Source organism: Balaenoptera physalus (assembly GCF_965194825.1).
Source record: "Balaenoptera physalus genome assembly, chromosome: 5".
Classification (NCBI taxonomy): domain Eukaryota; kingdom Metazoa; phylum Chordata; class Mammalia; order Artiodactyla; family Balaenopteridae; genus Balaenoptera; species Balaenoptera physalus.
The window spans coordinates 144,892,877-144,907,451 of NC_138884.1; the positions used below are offsets into that span (position 1 = coordinate 144,892,877).

Sequence of the window (14,575 nt, forward strand, 5' to 3'; positions counted from 1 at the left end):
AGTAACAAGCAATAGTTTTTGTTGTTGTGGAATAATATATTTAGTTTATCTTACGAAGTGAACACAGCAAAACAGCATTCTCAACCTTCATAACGAAAAGTATCATTATTTCTACATTAGATCTTTAGTTGGGGATGTACATAACTCCTGCTGCCTATACACCCTTGGATGGAAAATGTTTAAGGGGTACATCTAGCTGCTGCTGTCAAGGGAACATTTAATGCTTAAATAGGAAATGCTATCTTGCTTCTGCAATGAGGAATCACCTTTCAGCTCAACTTGAAGCACAAAGCAAGTCATCCTGACAAGGGTGATTTACGATGACCCTCCCACTGATGTATCATCCGGAATGCTGATTGTATAGCAGGGCAAATACAGAAACAGAGAAGGGAGATGTGGGATTCAGGAGGTTCGCTTTAGACAGAGCTGCAGAACCTAGAAACACACAGAAATCGTCACCATGGCCAAATAATGAGGACGAGAGCACATAACTGATAGAAACAACACAAATATAAACACCAGGCAGGCTGGGAATACCAAGTGTTTGCAAATGTGATGACTAAGAATTTAGGAAGTAAGGTTTGAAAATGAAGTAATATCTCAGCCCTACACAGACTGGGGCAAGATATCCGGGGAGTGAGAAGAGCTGCAGAACGAAGGCAATGCAGACAGAAAGGGAGAAGCCACTAGAAGAGGAGCCCTTTCCCGTCCCTCACATGTTCATGATTTAGTGTGGATGGTTTACAAGTGTGTGTTATACAGTTATTTTTTTAATAGAAAGTTTGATACTTATGCATTATGATTCAGATGTGCAGAAACACAACTCTCCATATTTCTCCCCACTGCATTCAACTTGTTCTCGGAGCTTCCTTTAAAAAATGTAATATAGACTTCCAATTTCCTGTTGGGCACGTAAGAAGTTTGGAAGTCGCCACTCTGTCCTAACAAGAAGTGAAAAGCTGAACAAACTGAAAACTCAACAACTCTTTAGATCCCTAAGTGAGGTCCCACGGCAAACTGCTGCTACCAAATTCACTGACAGGCGAATACAAAGAATGGCAACTTACCGGATCAGAAGCCCGGGGGCAGAAACCTCTGTAAGGAACCAGCCCTGGGGTATAAAAAGCCGAGCTGTAATTGACGAATTGCTGGTCAGTGAGGACAAGTCCGAGAGAGGAAAAACTCCAGGGGTCCCCAGTCATTGGGAGGACGCCACATTTCTGTGAGTCTTAACTTTGGGAGCTTTACCGGGTTCTGACGGTGAATATCTGAGAAAAATCCCCTCCCGCTTTTCGCAGGGGATGTGAAAAGAAGCCATCTTGAAATTCACCAGAGCATTCTGCTTTTCTTCTCAAGATCTGCCCTCAGGAGATACTATTTAACAGAGCCTAACCGGCTGGGGTTTAATCAGTCTAAGTGCTCTGGGGAAAGGGAAATCCCCAATTCCAGCCCACTCTGGCCCTCCTGTCCCACCTGAGGGGGGTGAAGATCAGGAGATGGGGGGGGGGTGTCATTGAGAAGCACACCTGAAGCTCACCATCCAGGTGCAGAGGCTCATGAAAAGACCGAGACCGAATCAAAGGACCATAGAATGCTTCCCCTCCCCCCACACAACTCCCCTCCCCCCCACCCCCGTGTTACTAATGGCCCATTTACAGTAGTTCCTTCTGCCCAGCATATATCTGGCTAACAACAACAAAAAAAAATTTACAAGACATACTACGGGCAAAAACACGCTCTGAAGAAACTAAGCAAGCATTAGGAGCCGACATGGCAGGGATATTGGAATTATCAGACCAGAAAGTTAAAACAATTATTATTAAAATTTTAAGAGCTCTAAAGGATAAAGTAGAAAGCATGCAAGACAGATGGGCAATATATGCAGAGAGATGGCAATCCTATGAAAGAGCAAAAATAAGAAAAAAACACGCTAGGGATCAAAGACACTGTAACAAATGAATTCCCTTGTTGGGTTTAGCAGTAGATTGGACACAGGTGAGGAAAGAATTTCTGCACTTGAGCATATCTCTTTTTTTTAAATTTTTATTGGAGTATAGTTAATTGACAATGTTGTGTTAGTTTCAGGTATAGAGCATATCTTAATAGAAACTTCCAAAACTGAAAAGCAAATAGAAAAAAAAACTGTAATAAAGAAAAAGAGAACATAATATCCACAAACTATAGGACAACTACCAAAGTTGTAACATACACATAATGGGAATACAGGGAGGAGAAGAAAGAGAGAAATTAACAGAAGAAATATTGGCAACAGTAATGACTGAGAATTTCCCCCAAATTAATATCAGACACCAAAGTACAGATCCAGAAAGGTCAGAGAATGCTAAGCAGGATAAATGCCCCCAAAATATACATCTAGGCGTATCATTTTCAAACTACAGAAAATCAAAGATAAAGAAAAAAATCCTGCAAGACACCACAACGAATAAACACCTTACTGATAGAGGAACAAAGGTGAGAATTACATCTGACTTCTCAGAAACCAGCAAGCCAGAAGAGAGTGGAGTGCAATATTTAAAGTGTTAAGAGAAGAAAAACCACCAACCCAGTAATCTGTACCTTGCAAAATAATCCTTCAAAAATGAAGGGCAAATAAAGACTCTCAGAAAAACTCTAAGGTAATCTATGGACGCTCACCGGTAATAATGTGTCATTTTAGGTCTATCAATCGTGACAAATGTTCCACTGTGATGGGGGTTGTTCACGATGGTGGTAGCCATGCATGTGTAGGGATGGGGGTTATATAGGAAATATCTGTACCTTCCATTCAATTTTGCTATGAACCCAAAACTGCTCTACAAATTAAAGTCTGTTTTTTTAAGAAATATAATCTAGGCTTCTGCAGGTAATTCTGTCACATCTTGTCGAAACGTTCTTTTTGGTGTAAGTATTTAATTAACAGAGATGTTAATGATATGCACTCCTCTTGGGCACTTGCCTCTTGACCTGTTCCCCTGTGGGAGAGCTTTGGAAAGCAAGCAGCTGCTGACAGGTCATCAGGGGGAGTGTATTTTTCAAGGGTACTCCTCAGGTTCCAATGGACTATATCACCCTCCATATTAACCTTTTATGACCACCTTTGTTCTCTCTGTATCCACAGCTGATGTATCCACAGATCCTTGCTCATGACCAGAGCCCCTACCATGGTCTTGATGTGTACACACTCATTTTGTTCCTTATCTCAACTCCAGGCCTCCAGTGATCTATTAACCTTCTTTACAATCAGATGTTCTCTCTTCAGGCATGAAGCAATTTCGTGATTTTCTCCATACCACCAGGTCTTTCAGAACTCTGCGATGCAACAAAAGATGCAAACCAAGCCCTCTTTCTGCATGAATATGCAAAACCTTCACGTAAAATCCTCTGGTCATCCCATTTGGGGAGCATTATAGAGCCTTGCCTCCCAAATGGGAACAGAGAACATGCTCTCTCTCCCTGAAACCACCTACGATATGGGAGTAGGCTTCCCTCTGAAGCCTCAATGCACTTTTCTCTCTTGCTTCAGTGCTTTCCCCTAGCCAAGGACTTTCATCTAATCACTGTTCAGCAGGAAATTGCCCCTAAATCATTCTTCCTATTCCATAGTTTGTAGTAAAAACTTCATGTTCAATCCTCCAAACTTCTGTTCCTGATATGATGTTTAAAGAGAAGATTTGATAATTTAGAAAACTGTTTTCAAGTCTCCTTTGTGATTGAAAGCCTACTTTTAATCATCTGAAATGGACTTTACAAGAGCCTGTTTTAAAGTGCAAAGAGTTGACCTTGACTACTTTGTCCTCTGCATTCCAGCTATAATAATCTTAATGTGGCAATGTACTGAGACCGAGACCGTAGCAGATATCTTGCTAAGTACTTGCATATGTTATCCATTTTACACTCATAACATTTAATAAATGATGTTACTGAAGTACAGGAAGATTAAGAAACTTACCCAGGACTGCACAGTTGGTGATGAAAGCAGGAATCGAAGCCAGACAGCTTGTATCCTGAATCCACACTCTGCCCTCTCTGTTATATCGATACTATGTAAAGGCAATCTATACTGACCCAGTAGGGGACCAGCTGCATACAAGGAAGTGAAAAAAAATAAAGCTTATATCAAAATACCATCTATAAATGTACAAACACATTGACCAGTGCCTAATTTCATGTGTAGTGAAATTTATAGTTCTAATTCTGATTGAGGTTTCACTCATTCTCAATAAATCTTTTAGTCATCCTTAGAAAATCCTGGATTAAAGACCTTTCCTATACATTGAGGACACGGTGGGGGGGAGAAGCTGGGGTGCAGTGAGACTAGCAGCGACATATGTACAGTACGAAATGTAAAATAGCTAGTGGGAAGCAGCCGCATAGCACAGGGAGATCAGCTCGGTGCTTTGCAACGACCTAGAGAAGTGGGATAGGGAGGGTGGCAGGGAGACGCAAGAGGGAGGGGATATGGGGACATATGTATACATATAGCTGATTTGCTTTGTTGTGCAACAGAAACTAACACAGTATTGTAAAGCAATTATACTCCAAGAAAGAGCTATAAAAATATTAAAAAATCAATCAATCAATAAAGAAGAAAAAAATAAAAGACCTTTCCTATACAATTATCTAGTGTTCCTAGATGTTGAGAACTTTTCTAGATATAGGAATGCACCAGATTGCACAAAACTAGGTAAGCACATCCTCTTATAACATGTTGTCTTCATCTGGTGTATTTCTGTCTTGGTGTGTCACATGTTTCACTGATAATGTTCATAAAAGTGAAGCTTTTTTCCTATGCCTAAAATTGTGTTTTCATATGTATTTTTGTCTCTGTAATTATATGAGCAACTCATAAATATATACAATGAATCACATCATGATCCTTGAAACCCAATGGAGAAATACCCTATCATAATTCAAACACAATCAGGAAATACAAAACTTGTTAATAGATTCACTGTGACAAGTCATAAAAAAATCAAAATCTGAAACTTGGATTCTAGTGAACATTAGAATGGATTTCTAGTCTAGAGGTATAATCATATTTTCTACTCTATATGTGCCAAATAAAGAACTCAGGGAGGGGGGGCAGTGGTGGTGGCGGGATGAATTGGGAGATTGGGATTGATATATATACACTCATATGTGTAAAACAGATAACTAATAAGAACCTGCTGTATAAAAATAAATAAAACTAAATTAAAAAAAAAAGAACTAGGAGAACGGAAGACGTATTTACTTATCATATGATGCCTATCTTGATTTAAGTCATTATTATTTATACTCCACATATTAAATTCCAGGAGGACTTAGTATATTTTAGTAATTTTTTTGTATTAAAATACAAAAAATAGAATTTAATATTTTTTCTTGACTTAATAGTCTTATTTCTATTTGTATTTTATCATGCAATCTTCATTTATTTACATACTACATATTAAATCAACGAGAGGATTTATTCTACATATGTAAAGTTTAAAATACCTAATGGTAAATTAAATTGTAAGAGTGGAAGAAAAGACGAAGGAAAAACTGGCTTGATTTCTGCACTACTGTAGTGCCATCATTCATGCAGTATCACTGTTCAGTCGGGAAAACAGAAACTTCGACTGGTACTTCAACTGGAGGAAACTTAATACAGGGAATAAGTGACAAAAGGTTTAAAAGGGAAAGGAAAAGGTTCCCAAGTGATTAGTATCTGCAGTAAGGCAGTGCCATCCTAGGCTACCCAAGCAGAAGGGAAAGGGTGTCCTCAGTAGTAGTCACTGCCCTGCGGAGCTGCTGGGCCCCACTGTGGCTTCTACTATTTGCAAGCAGTGAGGAAGGTGCCTCACAGAAAGCATGGCCCATTCTCCTGTTGCTAAGGTGGGAATCCTGGGGCCCAAAGTTCCTTGCATCTGTCACTGAAACAGATGGAGTCAGGGCACGTTAGCCAGGGCCGCTAAAGCCCCTGCAGCTACTGCTGCTTTGCTATAACCCCGGAAACCTGTGCAGCTGCTGGAAGCAGGCTGCCCGAGGAGGGGCCCAGGGGCTCACTGTCACCCTCTGCAACTGCAGCTGTGTTCACTGTCACCCTCTGCAACTGCAGCTGAAGGCTATGCTAAACGCTCTGCCCTCCCCACCTAAAAAAGGTGTGAGTTTTTGCCTATTTTCCTTCCTCCCAGCTTCTAATCACCTGCCACTGCCTCTGCCACAGTGTCAGAGTCTAACAGAAGCCAGTGGGCAAGGAAGTCTCAGGAAGGTACCTTTCGGGCATGCAGCCCTCTGTGATACAGAGCGGAGCCCAGAAGATGAGAAGCGGAGCTGAGAGAAGATGTACAAACAAGCCTGTCCCACCTCCTAAGGTACCGAACCCTTTTCTTGACATCAGTCTTTGGTAGTCTCCAAAGATTCCTCAGATTGTTTTCTTTCTCTCGTGCTCATTTTGAAAGTAGAAAATATATCTTTATTCTTTTAGTAATTTCTGTAAAATTTAAAATTCTTTGTTATATAAAATACAAGTTAAAAATGTAAACTTCTATCCATCAGTTGTGCTACATTCGTTTACTTGTTCTAATAATTTATTTGTAGATTCTTTTGGAGGTCTATATATATAATAAAATTATCCATGAGTAAATGGCAACTCGTTTTCCATTTTTCAATATTAAACATTTCACGTATGTATGTGTTTGTATACTTTTCCTTTATAGTGCTGGCTAGTATCTCAAGCACAATAATGAATAAACGTTGTAATAGAGGGCATTCTTGTTTTCCTTTTCTTATATGAGAGAAAAAGATGTCAATATTTCACCATTAATATGAAGCATGCCATAAGATTTTCATTTTTAGAAATGTTATATCGGAATAAGGAAATTTATTCTATTTTTAGTTTCCCAATTCTTTTTATCAAAAATAATTCTTTGATTTACCAAATTTTTTTTCAGTACCTGTTATGAAGATTATATGATCTTTTTTTTAAAATTCCGTGAATGTATGACTTAATTGATTTTCAAATAATAAATCTATATGAACCTACGCTGGTCGCGGTGTATTATACATTTCATATAGTTGTAGATTCTGTTAGATTTTGTTTAGAATTTTTTTTCATAGTTGTTTATTTATGATTTTTCTTTCACAAATTTTTATTGTTAGTCTTGGTTTCAAGGCTATACTGACTCCATAATTCCTGTTGAGAACTGTTTAATAATTTTTTTCTGTTCTCTGAAAGAATGTATAGAATATTAGTGTTCTATTTTTCTTAAATATTTAGGAGAATTCACCAGTTAAGGCACTTGAGCTGTGTCTTGCAACAAGTATGAACTATGAAGAAATGAAGGCAAAAGAAAATAATTAAGCAGGGGTAAATACCAAAGCAGAAGTACCATAATGAATACTCTTTACAAATTTCTTCTTCCAATCAACTGTTAATAAAAGATCCATTAGATTTTTTTTCTCTTTCATCTCTTACTAGAAGGAAGTAGAAGTGACAGTTGGGGAAAGACTAGGAGGTAAACAAGTTTACTTATCTGATGGAAAGGTAAGCTCCATCATTCCATAATGAATATAAGAAATAGGATATTCCCGCAAATAAATGAAAGTTACTAATTCAGTCTATTTACTTCCTGTGAGGTTGCAGAATTTTGGTAGTTTGTGTCTTTCTAGAAATTTGTCCATTTCTTCTAAAGTATGTTCTGTTTATTTTTCTTCATTCTTTTTTCTCTCTTTTTTTTGGAATGCATAATCCCTATCAATCTGTAATAACGTTAAGGCGCTTTCTTTGGCTGGCTTACGTCTACTGCTGAGCTTTTCTACCGAATTTCTCATTTTATGTATTATGTTTTTCAACTGCAGAATTTCTGTCTGGTTCTCTTTTTATAATTCCTATCATTTTAATAATATGGTCTATTTGATGAGACACTGTCTTCATACCTTCCTTTACTTCTTCAAGCATAGTTTCCTTTATTTTTCAACATATTTATCATGGCTATTTTGAAGTCTTTGTGAAATCTGATATCAATTCCTCTCACATGCAGTTTCTGTTTCCTGATTTTCTTTCTTATTTTCTTATATGTGGGTCACACTTTCCTGTTTCATTGCTGGTCTCATAATTTTTTATTGACAACTGGATATTTTAGGTAATATATTGTAGCCACTCTGGATCCCCCAAAGATCTGTTTTTGTTGTTTGCTTGTTTATATTTTGGTGACATGGTTTGGCTCTTTCAGTGAAATCTATTTCTACCTTTTATATACCTCCTTGGGGTGCAGCCCTGGATGGGGCCTAGTCACCCTGAGATAACAGTAGTTTCAACAGGGCTCTCTTTTATCTCTTTCCATTATCTCTCTGGCAAACGGTCGGTGTCATTTGGCGTTAGCCCCTACCCATTGGGCTTTTCTAATTACCAGCTGATTACTCTATTTTTGTTGACAATGTCCTCAAGACAGAACAGATTGCTCAGAAGCCTAATCCAATGAAATCTGGGCTCCTTTGCAGGTATATTTTTTGAGGCAAGTCTTTGAGTTTTTTTCTGATCCTACAAGGGTTCTTCTTAGGTGTTTTTTTCCTAGTTCTCTGTTGAACTAGCTCACCTGTGGTTTTGAGCGTAGTTCTTAATGAACACATTTTTGACCGGAGATGTATTAGGGCCACAGGTGTTAGTTTCTGCAAAAATCCTCCAGTCAACAATGTGTAAGAGGAACTATTGTTTGCAAGGACCCCCTTAGCCCTGAACTTCTCCACACACTGTTCCAGATGAAATCAGTTCCTTTGGGAAGAGCTGCAGAACTTTCTTCTCCTATAGACTGCCTCTCCCCCTGGACAAACTCTCTGCAACGCTGTTCTGGGCACTGGGCATGGCAGCAGCCTCTTCTCAGCTTGCCCCTCTCCCGTCATGGGACCTCTGTCCTAAAGTGAGCTGGAGTGAGGGCAATCTTGGTCCAAGTGGTCTCAACCTGCCCTGCGTGGAGTAGAGTCTTCATTCTGTGGATAGAAGCAGGTTGCAGGAAGGTAGCCCTTAACCTCTCACCCATACTCATCAGCAATACAGCCACTTAGACTTGAAGTTGGAGGAAATGAGCAATGCTGGTAACTTTCTCTCTCAATGGGATAAAGTAAGCTTTGCTTGGAAACCGAGAGGAGAGGAAGCCTCATTTTCTTGGCCACCCCTGCCTAGGGTGAAACTTCTGTGGATCTGAGCCAGAACGGGGTGGGGGGAGAAAGAGGAAGTGGATTGAGGCTCGTTATCTTACAGCATTTTAGTAGATTTTATGGACTAAGTGTTTCTTTCTCCACTGCTTTGCTGTGTGTCCTTAGGACTATTTCCAGAAACGTTAAATGGCTGGATTATTTTTTACAGTCTGCACTCGCTTTGCTTGTTTCCCTGGGTATTCACCTGTGGAACTCTTCATGCTGGCGTCGTGAAAGTGGAGCTTTCCTGAGCTTCAGTCTTAAAGGTAAGATAATGTAATGATGATCCCAAAATATTTAAAGTCTTTTATCCGTGGCTTTTATTTTTGGTATCCCACTAATTTATTGTCATATCCCCGGTATTGAGGGCATTGTGACTAAAGGTACTGGTGTTTCTCTGCTACCTATTTGATTTAAGAAAAAAGAGTTTTACATGTTTTGCATCAGGACCAACCGTATAGCTTTATGCCCATTTAATCCTCTACCATTATTGTGTCCAACATAATGATAGAATAGATTGGTATGAGAAATGAAAGAAAAACTTCAGATTGCCAGAAGGGGCCAACTAAAAGGAACATTTGTGCTAATAATGTTCCTTGGGTTTGTGATGGGGATTGCATGATTTTAATAGCATCAACCAGTTGTCTAAGCCCAGGTAATTATTTCTATTAATTGAAAGATTCCAGAAGGATCTTTGGACTCATGTAATTCTAGAGTTAGAAGTGCTCTTACTGGGCATTTGGCCTAACCATTTCATTTACAGCCAGAAATGTGAGAGGTCACTTGTCAGAGATGAGATCAAAGTCACACCTCTTGACTGACGATCACTATAATTTCTTCTACCATGCTACTTCTTCTACCATGCTACTTCTTCTAACTATCTGTTGTTCTCAATTTAATGGTTGGTCTAAAATACAATGGATAAGGAGTTCATTTTTATCTAGTTATGAATGAGGATACATCTGGGCAACTCCCTGCTTGTACGGTTTACTTTTAACATATAATCTGAAAAAATCCATTTAATATATGTAATTTCTGAGTTGTTACCTCTTCTATTTCCTCATTACTATTTTCTAAATCTCTATAATTTTGATTCTATATGTTATGTGTCTTTTTCAAGTAGAATTTCATTCTGTAGTTTTACCCTTTTCAGTTCATTGTTATTATTGGTTTCTCAAAACTGGCATTTGCAGTAACTATTAAACTCCTCAAAATTTGTTGGCATGATTTTTCTATCCTTTTCCAGCTAAAGATTATTGAGTAAGGTGTATAGTATTTTCCTTTATTATATTATATTTTTCCTATATTATATTTTTTCCTTTATAATATTTTCCTTTATTATATGTATTATATTTTCCTTTATTATATTTTTTGGTTGCAAAGCCCTCTATCATTACATCTCAGTTTAAAGCAATTCAGTCTCATCCAAGCTAAAGGACTGCCAAGTAATATACAAATAAAATTTCAGGTTAAAATAAACTCAGATGAATTTCATACGTGCAAATAACGTGTGCATGTTACTGTTTCTCTTTTAAAAATAATACTATATTGTATGAGATCAAAGCATAGTGGTCTGCATTAAAATGTTTTAATTGATTGCCTACTTAAAATTACAACCCATCTCTTCCCCTCTCATGATTCTCTTTCCTACTCTACCAGTTATTTCTATCACATTGATCACTTTCTACTGAAGTATATATTTTTTCATTTACTGTGATTGAGGCTTACTATTTTTCTTTCCTCCCATTCTTCTACCTAAATGTGAGCTCCATAAGGGCTTTAATTTGTTGGCTGAGGTACTCTATGTGACTCGGATGATGCCTTGCTCTGCTGACTGATGCAGCGATGGATGTCTATTGCAGCCTACTATGTTTAAGGCACTTGGCTAAGCTGGTAAAGGAAAAAGGTGGCTACAGCCCTCAAGATATATACATTTAAAATATATTTGATAAGCTTAACCTTTTTAATAGCACTATAACAAGATATGAGCAATAAAGCAGACCTGGACCCCTTTATTTTCGAATTAATTAGAGGATTTGTAATACAACCTGCATCAGGAAAAGAGTCAATATCTCTTGATAATGAGATCAAAATTATGTTAACAGAGGGAACAGGATTACTTCATTGAGGACACTGATCTCTACAGTGTGGGATATTAGTTTTTAAAAAATATTCCTGGTAAGGGGAAGGGTCTCCCCATGTTGGATTAGCTGGCTGTCCCTTCTCATTCACCCAGGAGACCACTTTTCTCCCTAAACAGGTGCAGAAATCTGGCAGAGCTGGAAACATTTTCAATTCATGGCTTATCCTGGAGCATGAATTCATTCATTTATCTATGCATTCACTTGACCAATTTTTCTTAATTCCTGCCTATGTATTCGTAACTGTTCTAGGTTTGGGGGACTTAGCAGTGAACAAACCGACTAAATTACTGTTCCGTAATTTACATGACACATAAGTGGACTTGGGACTCAATAGTTTCTAAAAATGGGGTAAATTATTTTGGAAAGAGACATCTACAGGACCATAGAAGACTTAAAGATTATTTTTAAAAAAGAGAGAGAGACTGAGGAAAGAGAGAAGAGGCAGAGTTATGAAAGAGGGTTTGTTCACATGGCAAACACATGGAAGCTTCTGTGTCGTTCACGTGGCCAGCATTGTGCACGACAGTGGCTACGAGCCACGTGTGACCACTGAGAACTAGATATGTGGCTAATATGCATTTAGGACTAGGCAGTGAGGGCCAGAAACACTAATGTGCAAGTCATCAGATCAATAACTCATCCCTATTCTGCAAAATTCAGATTAATCCCTGGAAGTCAAAACAGCTTCCAAGGATTGCAAAATTCAACGATTTTTGGAGAGGATGAAATACAACAGGGTCTGGAAAACCTGTGGCAAACTCCATTTTGTCCACCATTGATTACCCCTTCAAAAGCATTAAAATTCAAAAAAGTCCAAAACTGTACAAGCCAAATTTAAAATATGCAATAATCATGCAGGCAAATATACTGTGACCTGTGATTCAATGATTCCCAGAATATGAACATGCTTGTGTTTGTGTATAAGTAGCTGCCAACACGGTTCCTGAAATAGGCAAGTACCACAGAGCCTCCCTCATCCAACACCAACAGACAGCATCAGATACACTTTCGTCCTGAGATAAGTAAGGGGCAGCATAGGGAACCCTCTTATTACAAAAACCAAGTGGAACATAGAGTATGGTTACCAAGTCCTCACCCCATAACTACCACCAACTTGTCACTTTATTTCAAAAGCTACCCCAAAATACCATGCTGTGCAACAAATGAAAAGAATCTGTCAACTTGGTTTAACCTATAAATGAAAGTCTCTTGGGCTTCCCTGGTGGCACAGTGATTAAGAATCCGCCTGCCAATGCAGGGGACATGGGTTCGAGCCCTGGTCCGGGAAGATCCCACATGTCGCAGAGCAACTAAGCCCGTGCGCCACAACTACTGAGCCTGCGCTCCAGAGCCCACGAGCCACAACTCCTGAAGTCTGGGCACCTAGAGGCCATGCTCTGCAACAAGAGAAGCCACCACAATGAGAAGCCCGTGCACCACAACGAAGAGTAGCCCCCGCTCACCGCAACTAGAGAAAGCCCGCACACAGCAACGAAGACCTAACACAGCCAAAAATAAATAAATTTTAAAAATATTAAAAAAAAAAAAATGAAAGCCTCTTAACAGGCAAGTTAATCAAGTTCCTAACCAAAGAAGGAAACTTTGTCATTGTCCTTAACAGACAGTTACATGACAACTCATTGCCAGTCACCACAGCTCTGGGCCTCACAAATCAGGAAAATCCACTTTGGAAAATTTTGTATTGCTAACATCTTCCTCACCTTGAGCTCCAATTTCTCAACCTGAAGCTTCTACACTTTGTTGCAAATTTTTCTCTTAGTACCTTTGAAAGTATATCAAACAAATCAAACTTATCTCCTCCAAGAAAGTGCTTCAAATATGTCACATGTTATAAACACTCTTTCTCCCTACCCTCTCCTCATCTTCCCCAAGTTAAATATTCTTCATTCTGTCAACGCTTTTTCATCTGATGTTAACTTAGAAGCGTCTAGTGTTCTGCAAACAGGTTTGGGTTTGTTAGTTTTTGCTTCTGATCTACTCTGAATTCAAAATTGTACTTTTTTTTTTTTAATTGCTAAGTGCTAACTTCATTTATTCCTATTGATTTTACCACATCTAGCATAAGAGACTCTCCCAAATTTTTTTACTATTTCATTTTGAAGACTGCTTTTATCATCCAATAGTTTATCCACAGCTACAGTTTTACAACCCTGTAGATTTTATTCATCTGCCTTTCCTGTATTTCTAAGCTACTGATAACATGCTAAATAAAATCAATCAATAACTAAAAACCTAGATAAATCAAGCCACTAGAAACTTTTCATTCTGATGATCAAGAATTCATTATTCTTTCCAAATAAGCTATTCAAATTTGGAAGATAAAACATTTAACAAATATTTGCTGAATGTTTACTATGTGCTAGGTACTCTTCTAAGAATATGGATGCTAGTATGAATAAGATAGAGAAAAACAAGACAAACTTTACAATATAAAGGAGTTCATTCGTGGTGCCATAGGATAGGTAAATACATAAATAACTGCCTGTTCTAAATCAGTGCTATCATCTAGAAATGTATAAGACTATAGTTCATTTAGGATCTTACTAGTGTGCAGGTTTAACAAGTCAAGTATAATGGCTTAAATAATTAAAGGTTAGTTTTTATTTTGTTTTGTTTGACATATAAGAAGTAAAGTGGGAGTTGGTTGCTAGGCTGATTCATCAGCTTAAGAACATCAGAGAGTAGATCTTTATGAGTCTCATGTCCTTTTCACAGCAGTCATAAGACAGCTAGTATAGCTCCAGCCATTAAGTCTGTGTTTTGTATCCGAGGAGAATAGGGTGAGAAAAGGTAGGACTCCTGTGTCAAGAAAACAAAAGCTTTTCCCACATCAAGACTTAATTTATGTCTCATTGGCAAGAACCATGTCCAATGGCCACGACTGGCTCGAGGTATGAAGGAAAAAGGGGTCGGGAATGGGGAATTGGCTGAGCTTAGTAAAAGTATCTCCCAAATTATGGGCACACGGGGTGTGACACCCAAATCTACCCAAATGACAAGCAGGGGTGAGAGAAGACTTCTTAGAGTTACTGAACTGAATCATGGAAAAATGATAGTTTTTCAGGTGCGTAGTAGACAAGGATGAGATGAACAAAGGTTATTGTCGGAGAAAAAGTAATGATATTTACAAATGCAGAAAGGTATGAGAGACAACGTTGTGCGGCACAGTAGAGTATGACAGGTGGCAGGACGTCAGCCTGTGTTTTCTTCCCTCCTCATTTTACGCACAGCGCAGGCTTTTCGGATTTAAT

General features: G+C 38.5%; 1 protein-coding gene and 1 long non-coding RNA gene across 5 annotated transcripts in view; one reads left to right on the forward strand and one right to left on the reverse strand.

The window, feature by feature from the left end:
- LOC309660996 (uncharacterized protein) overlaps positions 1 to 1,202 on the reverse strand; it is a gene marked incomplete at its 5' end in the record, with an annotated part of 141,599 nt that extends 140,397 nt beyond the window's left edge. For all 3 annotated transcript variants that reach the window (XR_014263772.1, XR_014263773.1, XM_082462221.1), the window contains one exon: positions 1,068 to 1,202. Coding sequence is in view for 1 of the 3 variants with exons in the window: in XM_082462221.1 (XP_082318347.1) it covers positions 1,068 to 1,202 (135 nt within the window). The remainder of the gene's footprint in view (positions 1 to 1,067) is intronic.
- Positions 1,203 to 1,686: 484 nt separating this feature from the next.
- The window catches only part of LOC309661008, a 33,428-nt gene continuing 20,539 nt past the window's right edge, over positions 1,687 to 14,575 (forward strand). Inside the window, exons 1-3 of one of the 2 annotated variants that reach the window (XR_014263786.1) lie at positions 1,687 to 6,338; positions 7,244 to 9,057; positions 9,329 to 9,425. This is a non-coding gene — a long non-coding RNA (uncharacterized lncRNA). Of the gene's footprint in view, positions 9,058 to 9,328; positions 9,426 to 14,575 lie in introns of both variants that reach the window. The other variant, XR_014263787.1, reaches the window with a different exon arrangement.